The sequence below is a fragment of the Drosophila simulans genome, chromosome 3R (assembly GCF_016746395.2).
Source record: "Drosophila simulans strain w501 chromosome 3R, Prin_Dsim_3.1, whole genome shotgun sequence".
Classification (NCBI taxonomy): Eukaryota; Metazoa; Arthropoda; class Insecta; order Diptera; family Drosophilidae; genus Drosophila; species Drosophila simulans.
Genome location: NC_052523.2, coordinates 15,988,211 through 16,003,780, shown reverse-complemented (window position 1 = coordinate 16,003,780; position 15,570 = coordinate 15,988,211). Strand labels below are relative to the sequence as shown.

Here is a 15,570-nt window from a genome sequence, read left to right as displayed (position 1 = left end):
GATCTGACAGTAAAGTGGCAAGGCTGCTAAGTGACAGCTCACCGGGCGTTGCCAGAGTGACTACAAATTGTTGGTTCACATTGAACAGGGTTGTATTTTAAGCGCGCTAAGCGGTTACAATTTGAAATTTGAAAAAGCTGATAAGATCATTGAAAATTTAAATTAAGTTGACGAACTTTTATGACCGTCCTCGATTGACTGCTCACTTGGTTTGCTGTCCGCTAACAACGTAATTGAATTGCTAGCCCATCAGCAGATTGATTCGCATGTTTGGTGCTCTTCAATTGATTCGATTCGATTTTAATTTGCAGAACTACTGGCCACTACGCCTTAATGCTAATGTAATTGTGTATGTAATTGCAACGACTGCTGGGGTCAACAGTGGGCGCAATTTGCCACATGCGGTGTTTTATTTGCCCCTTTGATTGCCCCCAAATCGCGTGACGTCGCTGGCGCTTTTTGTCAACACGCTTGTTGAATTTGCTTTTCACAATTTTTTTTCTTCTTCTTATTTTGCCCTTCCATTCATGAAACGCATTTGATTATGAGTGGCCGATAAAGGCGCAGTGCGGTCTATTTGCAATCCAATTTCCATCAATTTTCAGCGGAAATCTGACAGAGCACTCAATTTAGGATGAAGCCACATATTTGTTTTGAACTACTTAATAAGATTTATGAATTATATTTGTAAACTTGACTCCTAATTAATAAGTGGGCAAGTCTAAAAGCTCGCCTGTATTTAAATCGCATGCCATTTAGGCATTTGTGCGGTGAAAATGGGCCAACAAATTATAAAAATTCATGGCCAGTCAGTTAATGGGCACCATTAAATCCTTTATATGCCTGTGAATAGTTGGAAAAATCTGTGTCTCTGTGCAAGGGCAACACCCTGTACTCGCCATTTTCGCATTTCCCAGCCTATAAGCAGGCAGATACCGTTAAAATCCCATAAACATTTTCCCTACAGGGTATCAAGATTCGCATTTCGATAGTCATAAATTACCGCTCGTGTTGACGGTAATTACTGTCAAGCGGCGATTTGTTGCGGAAATGCAGTTTCTGATTTGATTTTCCCGCGCCCTTGCCCACCAGTTTACCACCCCTATTTCAAACGCATTTCCACTGCCGAGGAAAATGAGAGCAGCTGCCGTTTGACATTGACTTTTGTTCTACCTTTTGGCACATTAACTGCACTTTAATGACGTCGACATAGCCAACAAAAGAGCAAAAAGAACAGCGACGACAGCCCCTCCCCCTCTCGCATCTAGCCATCTCGCTCGCACCCCAGAATTTGTCCCGCTCAATTAGCATTATGCTCGTTTCTCGATCGGATTTAAAACGATCCGTTTCGGGTGCAATTGCAGTGCAACAATTGGTCACTTCGGGCACTAAATTAATTTAAATTCTAATTTTAACCGCGTGGCGGGATCAAGTGAAATTTATTTGCCAAAATGTGACAATCTCGATCGTGACAGGTACGTCACTTCCTCTCGACGTAAAATACACAGCGAGGAATATTCGCAAGTATATCTTTTAATAATAAATAAGATATTACATTCCTTATAAAGGGTGTTCACTGCACTCGTAAATAATTGTAAAGAATTCGCGCATAAGTGTGAATATTAATAGAAATTATATTGAATGACGTTAGTCACTCTCAAATTTCTCGAGCAAATTTCGAGTAACAATACCATTAATACGATAGTTAAATTTATTTTTTCTTTTGTTTAACGGTTAAAAAAAAATTAGAGCATCTTTCTTAAAACCAGGTGGTATCATTCCCTTGCTAATTATTTCCAAGTCCAAATGCAAAAACAGTGTATATTTTAATAACTTTGTATAGTAGAATAAACAAATCATAACTAATAACTGACTAGTGTTAAATAGGAAAAAACATTTAATTTATATTTAATTTTAATTCTCCCAACATTTCTTCGAACGACCTTTTTTCTCTAGGTGTAAATTTTCGCGAGTGTGGGAGAGAGCGGTGTGCTCCCGCGCTCTCGCCCAGCTGGTAATTACCGTTCGTTTAGCATTTCTCTGCCCGCTTATCAATTAATCAGCTTCTAAGCCGCGACGTCGACTGCACAGCTCGCCAATTGCAATTTTCACCTTCGTCTCGTTTGCCGGTTTTATTGCTTAATCCGCACATCATTCGGTTGATAATTTTCGCTTTACGGTGCGGGAAAACTCGAAACCCACGAAAAAAAAACAAAATGTGTAGAAGAGCACATAAAACCTCCGTACAACGTTGATATAATTCAGTACACAATTGTGTGAGTGCAGTGCTGCTTGTGTTCGTGTGTTCGTGTGTCCGTGTGTGTGTGGGTGTGCGCTTTGCGGGTGTGTGCGTGTGCACATTGCCGATGCTCGAACCGCTTTTCATTCTGTGCCTGACCGCCGTTCTAGAGGTACGGTACCATTATAAAAGACGCGTGCCGCTCCAGAACCGATGGAGTTCGATTCGAGACCGCAAAGGTTCTGTGTCCTGCCTGGCAGCCTTTGAAAAATACATACATATTTAATACTTGTGGAGCAAAAAAGTTGCGAGTGCTCACTCCAAGTGATATAACCAAGCGTAGTAGTGATTTTAGTAAAGAATTTTGACGAAAGTAAACCGTGAAAAATGCATTTCATCGCCCTCTCCTTTATAGGTAAATTATTATCAAATTTTATGCTGTTTACCCACACTGTGACTCATTGAAAGCCAATCGAAGTGATTTAACTACTCGCAAGTGAATCACCTGCCCCAAAAAAACAAAATCAAAACTGACAATTAATTGGATTCTTGTACTTATCGCCGTATATGTAGTACTTATCCACATATCCGTATGCCGATAGCGCCGAAAAGGCACGTCTCGATCGCTGATCCCACATTTATCCGCATTCTATTCGCTGCTATTGCTATTTTCCATTTTCTGTTTACTATTTACAACTTACAATTTGCAATTATTCGGATCGTTTTGCTGGATAAGATGATATAGACAATGTACTAGTGATAATGCGCTGGGATCGCAATTTGCAAGGCGGCCGTTTGTGCCTATGATTTACAATGGCCACATAGATATTGGGGTTCCCAAGGGGAAGTGGTGATTGGCATCGGAAGTGCACTTGAGTTGGCTTCCAGATAAATGTAGATCGGGTCTTAAATTTGAATACGAGGCACGAGCGGTCCAACTTGTCAATTGGCCCCATCCTGTCGAAGATTCTCTCGCTCATAAAAAATCAGTGAAATGTTCTTTGCTTAACTTTGTGTGCTATGATTCACCCTTAGTAAGAATCCATAAAATTGGAGTTACCTACACTATGTAACACCATAAAACGGGGGGATTTTGGCGATATCTAATTAAGAAACCGTAACACACATTTTGGGGCCATATCTTCAATCTGAGCGAACGCCTTCACATCAGCACTTCATAGAACTTTGGACATGGATCACGCGCCCAAACTGATATATCTGAACAAAAGACAACCTATAGCCAGTGCCATGTCTTCTTTGACTTTGTGCGGGCATTTGGAAAATACCCACTTAATTCCTAATGCCGATACAGATACAGATACAGATACAGCTACAGGCGACTCATCATTGCGGGCAGACAGTAATGAATGTGATAAGGTCAGCAGAAGCTAAATATTTGGTCACGCTGGGTAGCGGACTTGTGAGTTCGGAAAACTCACAAACGCTGACCATCCATCCAATCGAGATAATCACAAGTAATTCTCATGGTGGTAAGATGGTACTCGAGAGATCTCCGATAACCGATAAGATGCCATGTGATAAGGCACAACTCAAGTAGCCAATGGAGCGAAAATGCATATTAAACGATTAATTGGCAATTAACTTGGCTGGGTGTCGGGATCCCTTCGAGATTCGATTAGGCTTAATCACACCATAAACGTTTTAGTATAAGGCGCCATTTCTTATCGCCGTTGCTTACTTGTCAGGTAGCTAAAAAGCGATTAGCTGCGATTTTCGACGGAGGTATAATGCGTTTAAAAATGGCAGGTGATTAGAAGTATATACAAGTTGTATAGAAAATCCATTAAACTCTACTTATTTGCCAAAGTTTCTATTTGTCAAGAGGTTGCATGGAACACAATCAGCAGAATGATACACTTATTTTTGTTCAAGATAATACAAGTGTCTGTATATATACTTGTTGTATATTTTTTTAATGCTTGAAATCAGTTATCAACATCAGATTATTCTGTCGTTAATAAAGCATTTTAGATTATTTTTTAATATATATTACTTACGAAACACAACTCATTGGAAAGAAAGTTCTTCTTTCATTTGTTTAATGACACATCAACATTTGGAAAACAGTTGTTTCTAAGTTTTGAATGAACTCGCATCGATAAAAAAGCAGCATTTTTATTGTGAGTCAAATTTAATTCGGTGCAAATTAGTTATTTACTAGAAATTAACGGAAGTGTATCATGTTTCATCTTTTTTTGTGAGCTCTCGTTTTATTCATTAAATAGCTGGAAATATTAGGATTCCTATGACGTTTTTCATATTTAAATGCCCAAATATTTAATATACTAATATGGAGAAATTGCCAAGTCAATGTACTTATTTACAAACTGTAGTTACAACAGATTTTTTATTTAGCAAACAAATATTTAACCAGTTGATTGGTCATTGTCATTGTCACATAGCAATTGCTGGATAGTACACACCCTCCTTATAAAGCCTCCATTCATATCCATCGCCAAACCCTTAAATGCACTAGAGCGTTGCTGCTGCATTTATATTTGTGTTTGTATTTGTGTTTGTTTTTGGTATTTGCTGTGGAATCCCTTTGTTGTCGAGCGAAAGTGAATTTGCACTCCGCAGCTCACTTTCCTGATAGCCAATACTTCCTCTTTGTGCAGGGAGAGTCATCTGCAGCGGGTTGACTTCTGTTTTACAGAAAGACCTTCTGCTATCTGGCACTCCATGCCCATACCCTCGACTATCTCATCCACTTGTTTTCCAACAGTTTATCAACATCCGCGGTCTTCCGCTGGCATTGCGAATCCAAAGTCCGTTAAGTCGATTGGATGATGGAAAGTTTTAAGAAGCCTACTACCCCCATCGATTAGCCAATGCAACCGGCACATACCGTAAAGAAATCCTAAAGTTTATGGCATCCACGCCAGACAAACGTCACAATGTCAAGGCAATTCAGAAAAACCAAAGTCTAGATTATTGTCTGATTATGATAGCTGAGAAAATTATGTTCCTATGCCGCAGATTAGATTAATTCTGGGGGTGGTGTTCCAATTAGACACGCTTTTCGCATATATAATTATTATCAAACTTATGACACTTGTTTGTAATTCTAAATGCTATCAATATTTTTGAAGTAATTAACGCGATGTGCGGTGTGCCCATTGAAACGGAAGTTTGTTTAATCATAAAACAATTAATTGCATTCTTGTATTTTATTGCTCTTTCACCCATTTGAACTTGCCTCTATCTCGAAATTTGATTTATTGCACATTTATTTAGACAAATGATAGCGTCAATCAATTTAATGGTTGCATTCACATGACCTGCGGTGTATTTATTGGACATCATAGCTTATCACCCCCAATCTTAAGACAAAACGAGGTATTAAATGGTGTGCACTCCCGAAATCGTTTATCGGTGGAAGATATCTTTTACTATATGGCACTCAGTAAAATGTAATTACAATTTGTGCTGGAAAATCACTGAGTGCTCTATTTATTCACTGGGAATCTCGATACCGCAGTGATTTGGCATAAAACTGAAGAATGAAGAACGACACACGAGCATTATTTTATCGCTGCTGCTGCTGAGCCAGCAAAATTGTTCCAATTCTTATGTTGTTGACAAGGCTAAAAAATTATTTAATAAATAGCAGATGAGACAAGTGTATTCAATGCCAGAGCATTTCCATTAAAATATTTGCATTTGTCGAATTCGCGGGCTGAGTGCATTTTCCACTTTTCAATTGCAGCTGTTTATTTTGCGCGATTTTTCACATGATTATCCATACCGCCTATTTGCTTTTCCCGCTTACAATTACAGTTTTGTTAACTTTTACACCCCGAGGGCCTCAAATTAGAGAACATTTCCCATTATCAGCTATCAAAGCATTAGACACTCAAATTTAATTGTTCGTGCTTTGCATGTGCAAATTTAATTGCACTTTAAATGGCTGCTCGACATTTGTGGCATGTTCGCTGAAAAACTCACTTAGTTGCAAGGGATCGAGATCAAATGGTTCCTTCAGATTTGGCATCTGACGGAAATTTCGTTATCCAATCACAATATCCGCACATTAAAGTCATTAGGTCTTGTGATCGCTTCTTAATTAAAGGGAATATCTTTATGACTTTTCCTACGCCGCTAATTCAATTCGAATTCAGTACATCTTCAAATGGAATACCCTGCTTGCTCGGAGCATTATTAAAAGTTCATTAAATAATGAAATATTATTTTTAATCAAGAAAGGCCAAAAATCAGCGATCTTTCCATCCAAATAATTGCGTCACAGGGCGAGCGAGGATTATACTAGGGAAACATCAGCTGATGAGCTCGTTGCCCCGGCAAAAAGTATATTAAAACGATTATATACAACATCATATAGTATTCGTACTCGGGTGGGTACCTCTATATTTAGTACTCTACTTTCGCAGCTGCGTTCGACATTTGTCTTTTTGCACGGAAACTTGCAAAAATGCCAGGCAAAAAGCATAAATACTCGAAAGATTAAAGACGAAGCATAAATTATCACACTTGTTTGCGGACATTTTATTAACCCATTAATGTTGCATATGGCTTAATAAACACGCTATTTTGATATCACAGATGCGAGTTATGTTGATGGGTCAGTGGTTTTTAAAGCCAAAATGGATCGTAAAAGTTAAAGCAAAAAAAAAAAACAAATCGCACGCATTAAATATAGTTGATATTTTGATGTGCAGATGTCAAAATGCTTTCAGGCGGAGAAAGCGGCAATATTTGACCATTTGTTGGCGGGTTAATGAAACATTTATGTGCGGCTGCAGAAACGCTGGGTATTTTATACGTTTATATGTAGTTGAAATCATAAATATCGGCGGTATTTTTAGCCCAGTCAAGTGCAAGGTGCCGTGTTTTCAGTTGAGACTGCTGCCAAACATGTGTAGATTGACCCTCACATCATGTCTTTTATGGGCCATCAGTGCAGTTTTTAAAGTGCTTTTGGTGGTCATTCAGTCGGTCAAGTTGAAGTTTACTTAAATTGCGCTCATTTCGCGGTAGCACACGGCGTATACTTGATACTAATCTATGTCACCCGTTCTTTCGCATTTTTTTCAGTCTGCTGCTCGGCTTCGTTTAGCTGGGCCAACGAATGGGGCTATCCGGACTTGGACAACAACCAGGATGAGCGTAAGTAAAGGCAATCGAGTTTATTTGCTAAAATTAGTTAATCAACGCCACGGCGAATGGGTCACTCGTTGGTCAAGTGTTTTGCATACCAGAGCGATCCAAAATCTACTCGGACATATCATCCATCTGTGTGCACGCTTTCGGCTCGAGCTAGCCTAAATTGTTCCAAATTGTTGTGTATGCAAATTGAACATGAATAATGATAAATTCCGCCATATACTTGGCCGTTTCTGTGAAAACTTAAATTCTGCCTACAGTTTTTAATTGACAAAAGAGCATTCAATTGCTGAAAGTTTGATTTATGAGCATTTAAGTTCATATAAAAGTTTTGCTTGTGCAGAAATTTGCAATAGTGGAAATCAATATGTAAAACATATTTGCTTTAATGAATTATATTAGAGTTTTAAGTGACCAATTGTATAAAGTTTGATTGATGGGCATTAAATTGCAGATACAATTTTGGAGTGTGCCAAAATTTAAATAATGAACTTCAATTAGACAATAAAGTTCACATTTTTCGCGGAATATTGCAAATAAAGTTGCTTGTGCAAAATAATTCTCTATTTCTGACATTGATGGATGTTTTTTTTTTATATTTTTGACAGCATTTCCCAAATGGGGCGGTCTTTGCGATAGTGGAAAGAAGCAAAGCCCCATAAATTTGCACGTCAAAGGCGCACTGAAGGGAGAATTCGATGCCCTGAAGTTCGAGAACTATGACGAGCATCAGAAGAATCTGCGAATGGTCAACAATGGACATTCAAGTGAGTTGTAAAATAAACCAGAAATCGAAAATTATACCCCTCAACCGCGAAATTCTTGTCCAATTACAGTTCAACTATCTGGCTTCGATCACGAACTGACCCTGAGTGGTGGTGCCCTGCTGCAAGACTTCGTGGTGGAGCAGATCCACATGCACTGGTGGTCGGAGCACACCATCAACGACATCCGGTATCCGCTGGAAGTGCACATCGTGCACCGGAATACCATTTACCCGAACATGACAATGGCGGCCAACTTTAAAGATGGCATTGTGGTCATTGGAGTGCTGTACCATGTGTCCAACACGCCCAACGAGGCCATAGGCAGCATCATTAAGAGCTTGGGAGCCGTGAAGAGCTACGATAGCATGAACAAGCCCGTCCTGGTGGCGGATTCCCTGGCAGTGGATGACCTGGTGCCCAGTGTGGAGAGCTACTTCACCTACGCCGGCTCCCTGACCACGCCCACCTGCGCCGAGGCCGTCACATGGATTGTGCTGACCGAGACCTTCCCCGTGACCCTGGACCAGGTCAATGAGTTCAAGGAGATCGAGTACGATCAGGGCAAGCAGCTGCACAACAACTACAGGGAGCTGCAGAGCGAAAACAATCGAGCTGTGGTCCTGGTCGAGCAGCCTGAGCAGAGATCGGGAGCAGCAGGACTCACTGCATCCGTATCCTTGGGCCTGATGACCCTCATCCTGGCGGGCCAGAAGTTCCTGCTGTAGACTTGAGATGGACAACTCGAAGGGAGCAGCCAATGACATACTCGTACCAAAGAATCGTTTAATACAACGAATTTGTTTACCAACTATTTTAACAATTAACAACAAAAACAAAACGGAGACACAGGAGAGCAACGTCAGACCAGACAATTTATACTCATTAATTGTAATGCAGAACAGGACAAGAATTCAGCTAGTCAGTTTGTGTAAAGTTCATTAAGTGCAAAGATCACAGATAATAAATGAAACATTTTACAAGCAATCGTCTCATGCTGATTTATGGTTAAACGGGGCGTATGCGCAACTTGAAAGTGACCGCTTATTTCCGTTTAAAGTTCACACTTACCACTGGCCAATATTGCTTTATGGCCAAAGTGCCAAAAATAGGCGATGAACCATTCTTGTGCATATTTTGTCACAAGACCCCAGGCTGGAATAGGCGTTTTTATAGCTCGTGGTCAGTGTGATTCCTTGAAGGGGACTCATGCCGAGTGTAGTGGCCCTCATAAACGGGAATAGAGTATTTATCACCGCATTGTATTCAGAAATCACTGATAACTGCAAAGCGTCGACTGACCAATTGCGCTGCCTGATAACGCTAATTGATATTGGATGGACTCTAAATAAATCAACTACACCTAACAGCGGGCCATGCAATTTGATTTCGCTTATTGCCGGCCACACTTCATCATGATTGTTCGTTGCGAAATGACACTGCGATTGGAGCGAGTGTCCAGTGGATAAGTTTATTGATGGGACGGCTAATTATACACATGGCCTGAACTGTATCTTATCTGCTGCAGATACAAGTACGGCGGAGAGTCCAAAATAATCTAAAGTCCAATAAGCCGATTGATAACTCAAAATACAAATAAGACTTACTGTTAAGCTGGGCTTCCTGATTAAATTGAGCACGAAATTCCAATTATTTGAAAATAAATTAAAACCCATGCTTTAAAGATTTTTTTGTGAATTTATTTGTCAATTTTAATTTTGAAAACATTTTTTTTTTCATTTTTAAACTTCATAAGATCGCAAACGTTGTATATTATTAAGCGATTATAATTTCAAATAGAACTCGATGTTAAAAATAATTAGTATACTTTTAGGGATATGTAAAAAATATGTATAAAATGGGTAAAAATTAGTGTAAAAGATAGAGTAACAATAAATTTAAGTGTAAAAAATATGTTTCGTATAAAAGTTGTGGAAAGCCTATTCAAGGCACGAAAAATTCCCCTGATGCGTTTTCTGAGTTAACACTTTTAATATTCTTGTATATTTTTAACAGTGTACCTACATTTATGAAACTTTTTCACCTAAGGAACAAGAATAAAACTACTACAACATTTATAAACCACATTTTGTAAAGCTCTTTAGTTTGCAGCATTGTCGCCGCCATTTTTGGTCATTTGACGATTTCCTTGGGGTAAAGGCACATCTTTTGATAGAAGTGCGTACTCCACGTCCATGTGTCTTATGAATGGAGATGCCAGCATCTTGGTGGCCAGCTCGGGATCCTCGTCGTCGAAAGCTTTGAGTAGGTTTTGTAATGTGTTCACCTCCTGGGGATCACAACGGTTTCCCCATTTCTTGAAGGTCTTCTTGGCATCCACGTAATCCTCTAGTGTTAATTGTACCAGTATCAAAGCCACTACTAAACGGCCAACTTGTCCGTAAGACTTTGTCTGCAGATTAAGGCTTATTTCCTTTTTAAGGGCTTTGGTGGCTTCTTCGTATTTTTTGAGTCTGACCAATATCCTGGAAACCTTCGATGCGAATTCCGATGCTTGATGAGTGGAGTCCCCAATCAGGACGACTGCCAGGGCGCGTTTGTAGAATCCCAAAGCCAAGTCAGGATGCTTCGATTCCGTCATCTTGGCGGCTTTGTCCATAGCAGCCGCTGCTGCTTCCGGTGAACCATGTTGCTGGTAGAGACAGCAAGCCTTATTGGCATAGTCCTCCACTTCGGACAGCTTGTCCGTTTCTTTGGCAAGCAGGATAATCTGCTCGTAGGATTTGGCTGCATGGAACCATGACTTGTTGTTTTCGTAACAGTCGATGGCCTTCAAAAAACAATCCTTGCTCTTATCGAAACTTTTGGCAACTCGATATGCGGTTGCTGCCTTGAAATACATACCAGCTTTGGCATACTCATTCGCGGCACTATCCGTCTGGCCTATCAAGGCCTCCGCCTCTTCTATCTTTTTGGCATCAAGAGTGCTCATAGTGCTAAGTTACAACCTTTGCGTGTTGAAAAAATCAATTCAAGTGACTTACATTCAAATTAGTGTGCCCGAATGCGCAAGTGCAGTTAAAACCCAACAGGCCGCTCCTTTTCTATGCGGCTATGACACTGGTATTATGGTAATATTAAGTGCTTTACTTAAGTTGCATAAAATATATATTTGTATTTAAATAAATAAATGTATGGGTTTCGAGCTTGGGGACTGAAAAGTAACCTATATTCACATTTCATGTAACTTAATCTAGATTTTAAATATATATAAAAAATTGTATCGATTTGATTTTCAATCGAACTTTTATCGCATCCATAGAACTCCTAGTTCGATTAGGTTTGTAGCCCTGCCTGGATAAAAAAAAAAACATCGATATCGATAAGCACGTGCTTTGTCAATCCTTAAAAGATTTTTAAGTGAGGAGGTAAGCAAGCCGCTGTGATTTAACTTTGATATTATAACTTACTGCAATTTAATATAAACATAGGCTTTACCAACCGTGTGCGAAATCTTGAAAAGAAAACTGTTTCTCGGTTTTTATCAGATTCTTCGAATTCTTTACGGAAGAAGGTAAGACCCTCTATATGCAGATAGTTTTTTTTTTAGCTAATATCCTAACATCTTTATAGTTAATCCCATATTACTGCAAGATGAAAGCCTGGAGAGATGTGGGTATTACCTATATCCAGTATTCCAACATCGCAGCCCGAGTGGTGCGAGAGGCCCTGCGCATTGAGCTCCGCGCAGACGCCGCCAAGCGAAACATTAGCATTGTGAAGTTCACTCCGTGGGTGAACGGAAAGCCTGTGCCGCGCAAGAAGGTAGAACGCGATTCCGAATATTAGACGCCTTTGTGGCCCATTTCGGTGATTTCTACAACATGTTCCATCCAAAATAACAGCTGCCACGATTCTACAATAACATTTCAAATAAATCTGAATCACTGAAAAACGATGTACATTACATTTTTTTTGGATAAAAACTTCATAGCACATTCTTCTAAAGTACAACACAGTTCTGTATTTAAATATCATATAAATAATAATATACACAACATTTAGCATACACTCTACACACGCGTATCAAATACATAGATTGTGACTGCTTAATTTAGACTAAGACACTAAGTAGGAGAATCTAAGAATGAGAAAACAGTCAGTTCTGGAGCACGAGCCACGGTAGCAGGATGATGCACAAGGACCAGGTTAAGCCCATCGATCCACTCTTCAAGTTGGTATAACTGTCCACGATGTGAATCTTCCAGCCCATATTGCCATGGGTAAAGGAGTTGTAGTACACAGTATCCGGCCACGTGATATTTGGAGTAATTTCCAACAGAGCCGGTTCCCCCTCCACACACTCGGTGATCAGCGATCGATTGAACTTCTTGAAAGTGGCGAAGTTGTCATCCAGGCGACGATCACTATTTGGAGGATATCTGGACAGGCACAGGGGACCAGCAGCCGTGGGCTTAGGCCTGCCTCTTCTGGTGAACTCAACACCGGCCAATACACGAATCTCACTCTGCTTTGCATCAGACAGTCGGTCATAACCACCCTGGGGATCATCGGTGATAACCAACGGATGATAGTGCTCCGGGGAGTGAGGATTATTGCCACCTCTGACCTTAAAGGTGTAGGTCAGACCACGCTTTAGGTAAAGCTCTGGAATCATATAGCCGTTGATGTACCAGGCCAAGCCACTGGACACATGGTTCGTCAATCCCTGGTAGCCACGAAGTCCTCCAGAAGGTCCCAGGTAAGCGTTGAAGGTGCGTACAGTTCTGCAAAACAATTAACTATAATAATTTTTTATCCATGCAGGAAGATAGCATTCTTACGCATCTGTTATCCTGGTTCGCTCCCACACTGGAGGATTAGTCGTCTCCGCTCGTTTTGTAAACGCAAAGCAATCATTGACCGGTTCCGTGGTGTTAAAATCTATCACTATATCGCTCTTGGGATAGTAAGTGTGAAAGGCGGGCTCGTTGTTCGAGTCCAATGGCCCAAAGGCCCAAATCACGTAGTTGCTGCGGTCTAGGAAGATCTCCTTATCGCCATCATCGGCTGAAATGTGGAAGAGCTACATCAGTAAGGAAAAGACATACCACTTATGATAACCAACTCACATGACTTGAGGGTCCGCCTAAAACTGATCGTATTAATGCCATCTTTGCGACTATACGTATTCAACTGGAAGCTATCCAATCCACCAACCACATCGTCCCGGCAAACTCCTTTGTTTTGGCCCAAAACCTGAACGCACGGCGCCAACGAAGTGATATTGTAGTCCACGGTGTAGCCTCTGATGTCGTCTATATAGGCCACCACGACATCGGAGCCAATCATCTGGCTGGATACATCAGATCCGGATATGCCGAAAGACATATAATCGTTGGCGCCCACCTGACCGGATAGTTGAAACGTGATCTGCGGCCCGAAAACCTCCCAGGACACCTGCATATCCTTGTGTAGCTGCCGGCAATTGGGTAGCGAGAATTCGAATGGTGTAACTTTCACCAGGGATGGCGGAACATTCAGTTTATCGTTGAACAGAACATGACCGTAGTTCTCATTGTCAGCCACATCGTAGACACTGATCCAATCGATGTCAAAGATAGTCTTATCGCCAGGCAGTTCCAGTTCTATGGTCTCCTTGTTGTACTGTCTTATAGGATCAAGGCTAAATGATCATTGTTTAAATGGGTTTGTGATTAACTTTCTTAAGTCCCTAGAGACACTTACTATCCTCGCTCATCTGGCAGCTTGCTTCCTCGACTCGACGGCTGTGGCCCGACTCCTGTCCAGAAAAATGTTCTCTTGCCACGCCCATCGTAGGTGAAGTCCTTGATGCGAATGGTCTTTGAGTCCAAGATCTCAACGCTACTGCTGCTCACATTGTGACTGCGCTTGGAGAAGGTTCCGCCCAATTGGCTCATCGGTGGATCAAACTCCTCGGGTATATAAACGTCGCCAAAGTTGTTTTGACTGCTCAGATCGTAAACCGCCAGCCATTTGATTTCAGTTATCTTCTTTCGATCCGGCAGTGTCAGCGTGAAATCCTTGTTGTGATAGCGATCCAGGATGTTGGTTCTACGTTTAGCATTTGCATCATATATTCATTTCACTTTATTCTCCATAGGGATATTATATATTTTTACACTTACTTGCCATACTCATCCGGCACAATGAATCCCTGCGGTCCCGGCCGATTACTGGCGCCCGACCAGAAGAACGTATCCGCCCCGTTGCCGTCGTAGTTGAAGCCCACAATCAGAAAGGTGTACTCATTCACGGCGTACACATCGCCGGACACTTGATGATGGTAGGAGTTCAGTTTCCCCAGATATTTTCCCCGGTACGGACCATCCTCCTCTTCGTTCTGAGCCACTATTTGGATAAGTTATCATTTAGAAAATTCGAAGCCGGCAAAAACAAAAACATTGAAAACAAATCGCAAACGAAAGACTATGACAACAAACTTGTTTTTTTTTTTTTTTTTGGATTTTCGCTCTGACTAATAAGCCAACAATTTGGCTTCTGATTTACTGCCACTGGGCCAGGTGGCGCCCCCTGGCGGGAGCTCTGCGAGACCAATCCAAGACTAGACCAGTTTCTCTAGTTTTACACGAAAGTGAATTTGTTTTCGCCCCGTCTGGAGCGTAACGCCAGTACAAATTTCTCTTTCTTTTGCAGTTTGCCTCGGTTTTCTTGTTATTGTTAAGTTTGCAATGTAGTCTAGTTAACTCACAGGCGGCGGGGCATAGCAGGAAAATCGTTAAAATAACCAGTAGTAAATGGTGCTGCAATCGCAGACAAAGAACTCTGCAGCTCAATGTCATCGTATTTCCTTCCTTTGTTATCCCGATCTGGTTTATTTCACTCCCACTTCCACAGCCACGTTTTAATTTTTTTTAATTTTCGAATCGATTTTATGCTTATGAGTGCTTATTCACGCTGCAGCATTTTGCATTTCGGGTTTTTTCCCGGGTTCGCTGCGTCACTGAAGATGGTCAGATTTCCAAAAATATATGTTTAATATTAATTGAGAGCCAAGTAAATTATTTATAATTTTTCTTGCTTTTGCTTAAGGTCGTTTCGTCACTTGCATGCGTTTTCGCTGCTATTGTTGTTGTGTTCACTTGGCCAAAACAGGTTTAGGCAGCAGTTCCGGCGTTTTTATATATATTTTTTACTTTTTCCAAAGCTCGCGCTTAAGGCCGAAATCAAAAACGAACCGCACTGTCCAAGCGATCTGAGTGAACTGAGACTTTAAGCCGCCGTTATTTCGGCTTGGGTTTCTTTCGGAGTTCCGACGTCGTGGTCTTGGCAATGTTAAGTGAGCACTGCGCTCTCCGAGTCTTTCTCTCTTGAGCTGTGCGCATGCGTGATTGGCATTGAAATGGCCAAGAGTGGACGTAACGGTACTTGCTGCATACGGAATACGCGAGGTGTGCT

At 41.0% G+C, this 15,570-nt stretch overlaps 4 protein-coding genes across 5 annotated transcripts; 2 read left to right on the top strand and 2 right to left on the bottom strand.

Annotated features, from left to right (window-relative positions):
* The first annotated feature begins 2,331 nt into the window (after positions 1-2,331).
* On the top strand, positions 2,332-9,135 carry LOC6728678 (putative carbonic anhydrase 3). The gene is made up of 4 exons (XM_002103981.4): positions 2,332-2,654; positions 7,316-7,387; positions 7,993-8,151; positions 8,221-9,135. The coding sequence occupies exons 1-4, from the start codon at positions 2,627-2,629 to the stop codon at positions 8,874-8,876; spliced, it is 915 nt and encodes a 304-aa protein (XP_002104017.1). The 5' UTR covers positions 2,332-2,626; the 3' UTR covers positions 8,877-9,135.
* Positions 9,136-10,152: 1,017 nt separating this feature from the next.
* LOC27206474 (gamma-soluble NSF attachment protein) lies at positions 10,153-11,171 on the bottom strand. Of its 2 annotated transcripts, XM_016177064.3 has the most exons (2): positions 11,014-11,171; positions 10,153-10,939 (listed from the first exon to the last, which is right to left on the bottom strand). In XM_016177064.3, the coding sequence occupies exons 1-2, from the start codon at positions 11,029-11,031 to the stop codon at positions 10,250-10,252; spliced, it is 708 nt and encodes a 235-aa protein (XP_016035348.1). In that variant the 5' UTR covers positions 11,032-11,171; the 3' UTR covers positions 10,153-10,249. The 2 variants fall into 2 exon arrangements, with proteins under 2 accessions (XP_016035348.1, XP_002104016.2); XM_002103980.4 differs by having other exon boundaries at positions 10,153-11,171.
* Positions 11,172-11,389: 218 nt separating this feature from the next.
* LOC6728676 (protein stunted) lies at positions 11,390-12,064 on the top strand. The gene is made up of 3 exons (XM_016175073.3): positions 11,390-11,537; positions 11,601-11,683; positions 11,743-12,064. Exon 3 carries the CDS (start codon positions 11,764-11,766, stop codon positions 11,956-11,958), a length of 195 nt encoding a protein of 64 aa, XP_016035347.1. The 5' UTR covers positions 11,390-11,537; positions 11,601-11,683; positions 11,743-11,763; the 3' UTR covers positions 11,959-12,064.
* A 43-nt stretch (positions 12,065-12,107) lies between these two features.
* LOC6728675 (protein Skeletor, isoforms B/C) lies at positions 12,108-15,405 on the bottom strand. Its single transcript, XM_002103978.4, has 6 exons — positions 14,864-15,405; positions 14,280-14,502; positions 13,858-14,205; positions 13,242-13,795; positions 12,954-13,179; positions 12,108-12,896 (listed from the first exon to the last, which is right to left on the bottom strand). The coding sequence occupies exons 1-6, from the start codon at positions 14,952-14,954 to the stop codon at positions 12,269-12,271; spliced, it is 2,070 nt and encodes a 689-aa protein (XP_002104014.2). The 5' UTR covers positions 14,955-15,405; the 3' UTR covers positions 12,108-12,268.
* Between the last annotated feature and the right edge of the window lie 165 nt (positions 15,406-15,570).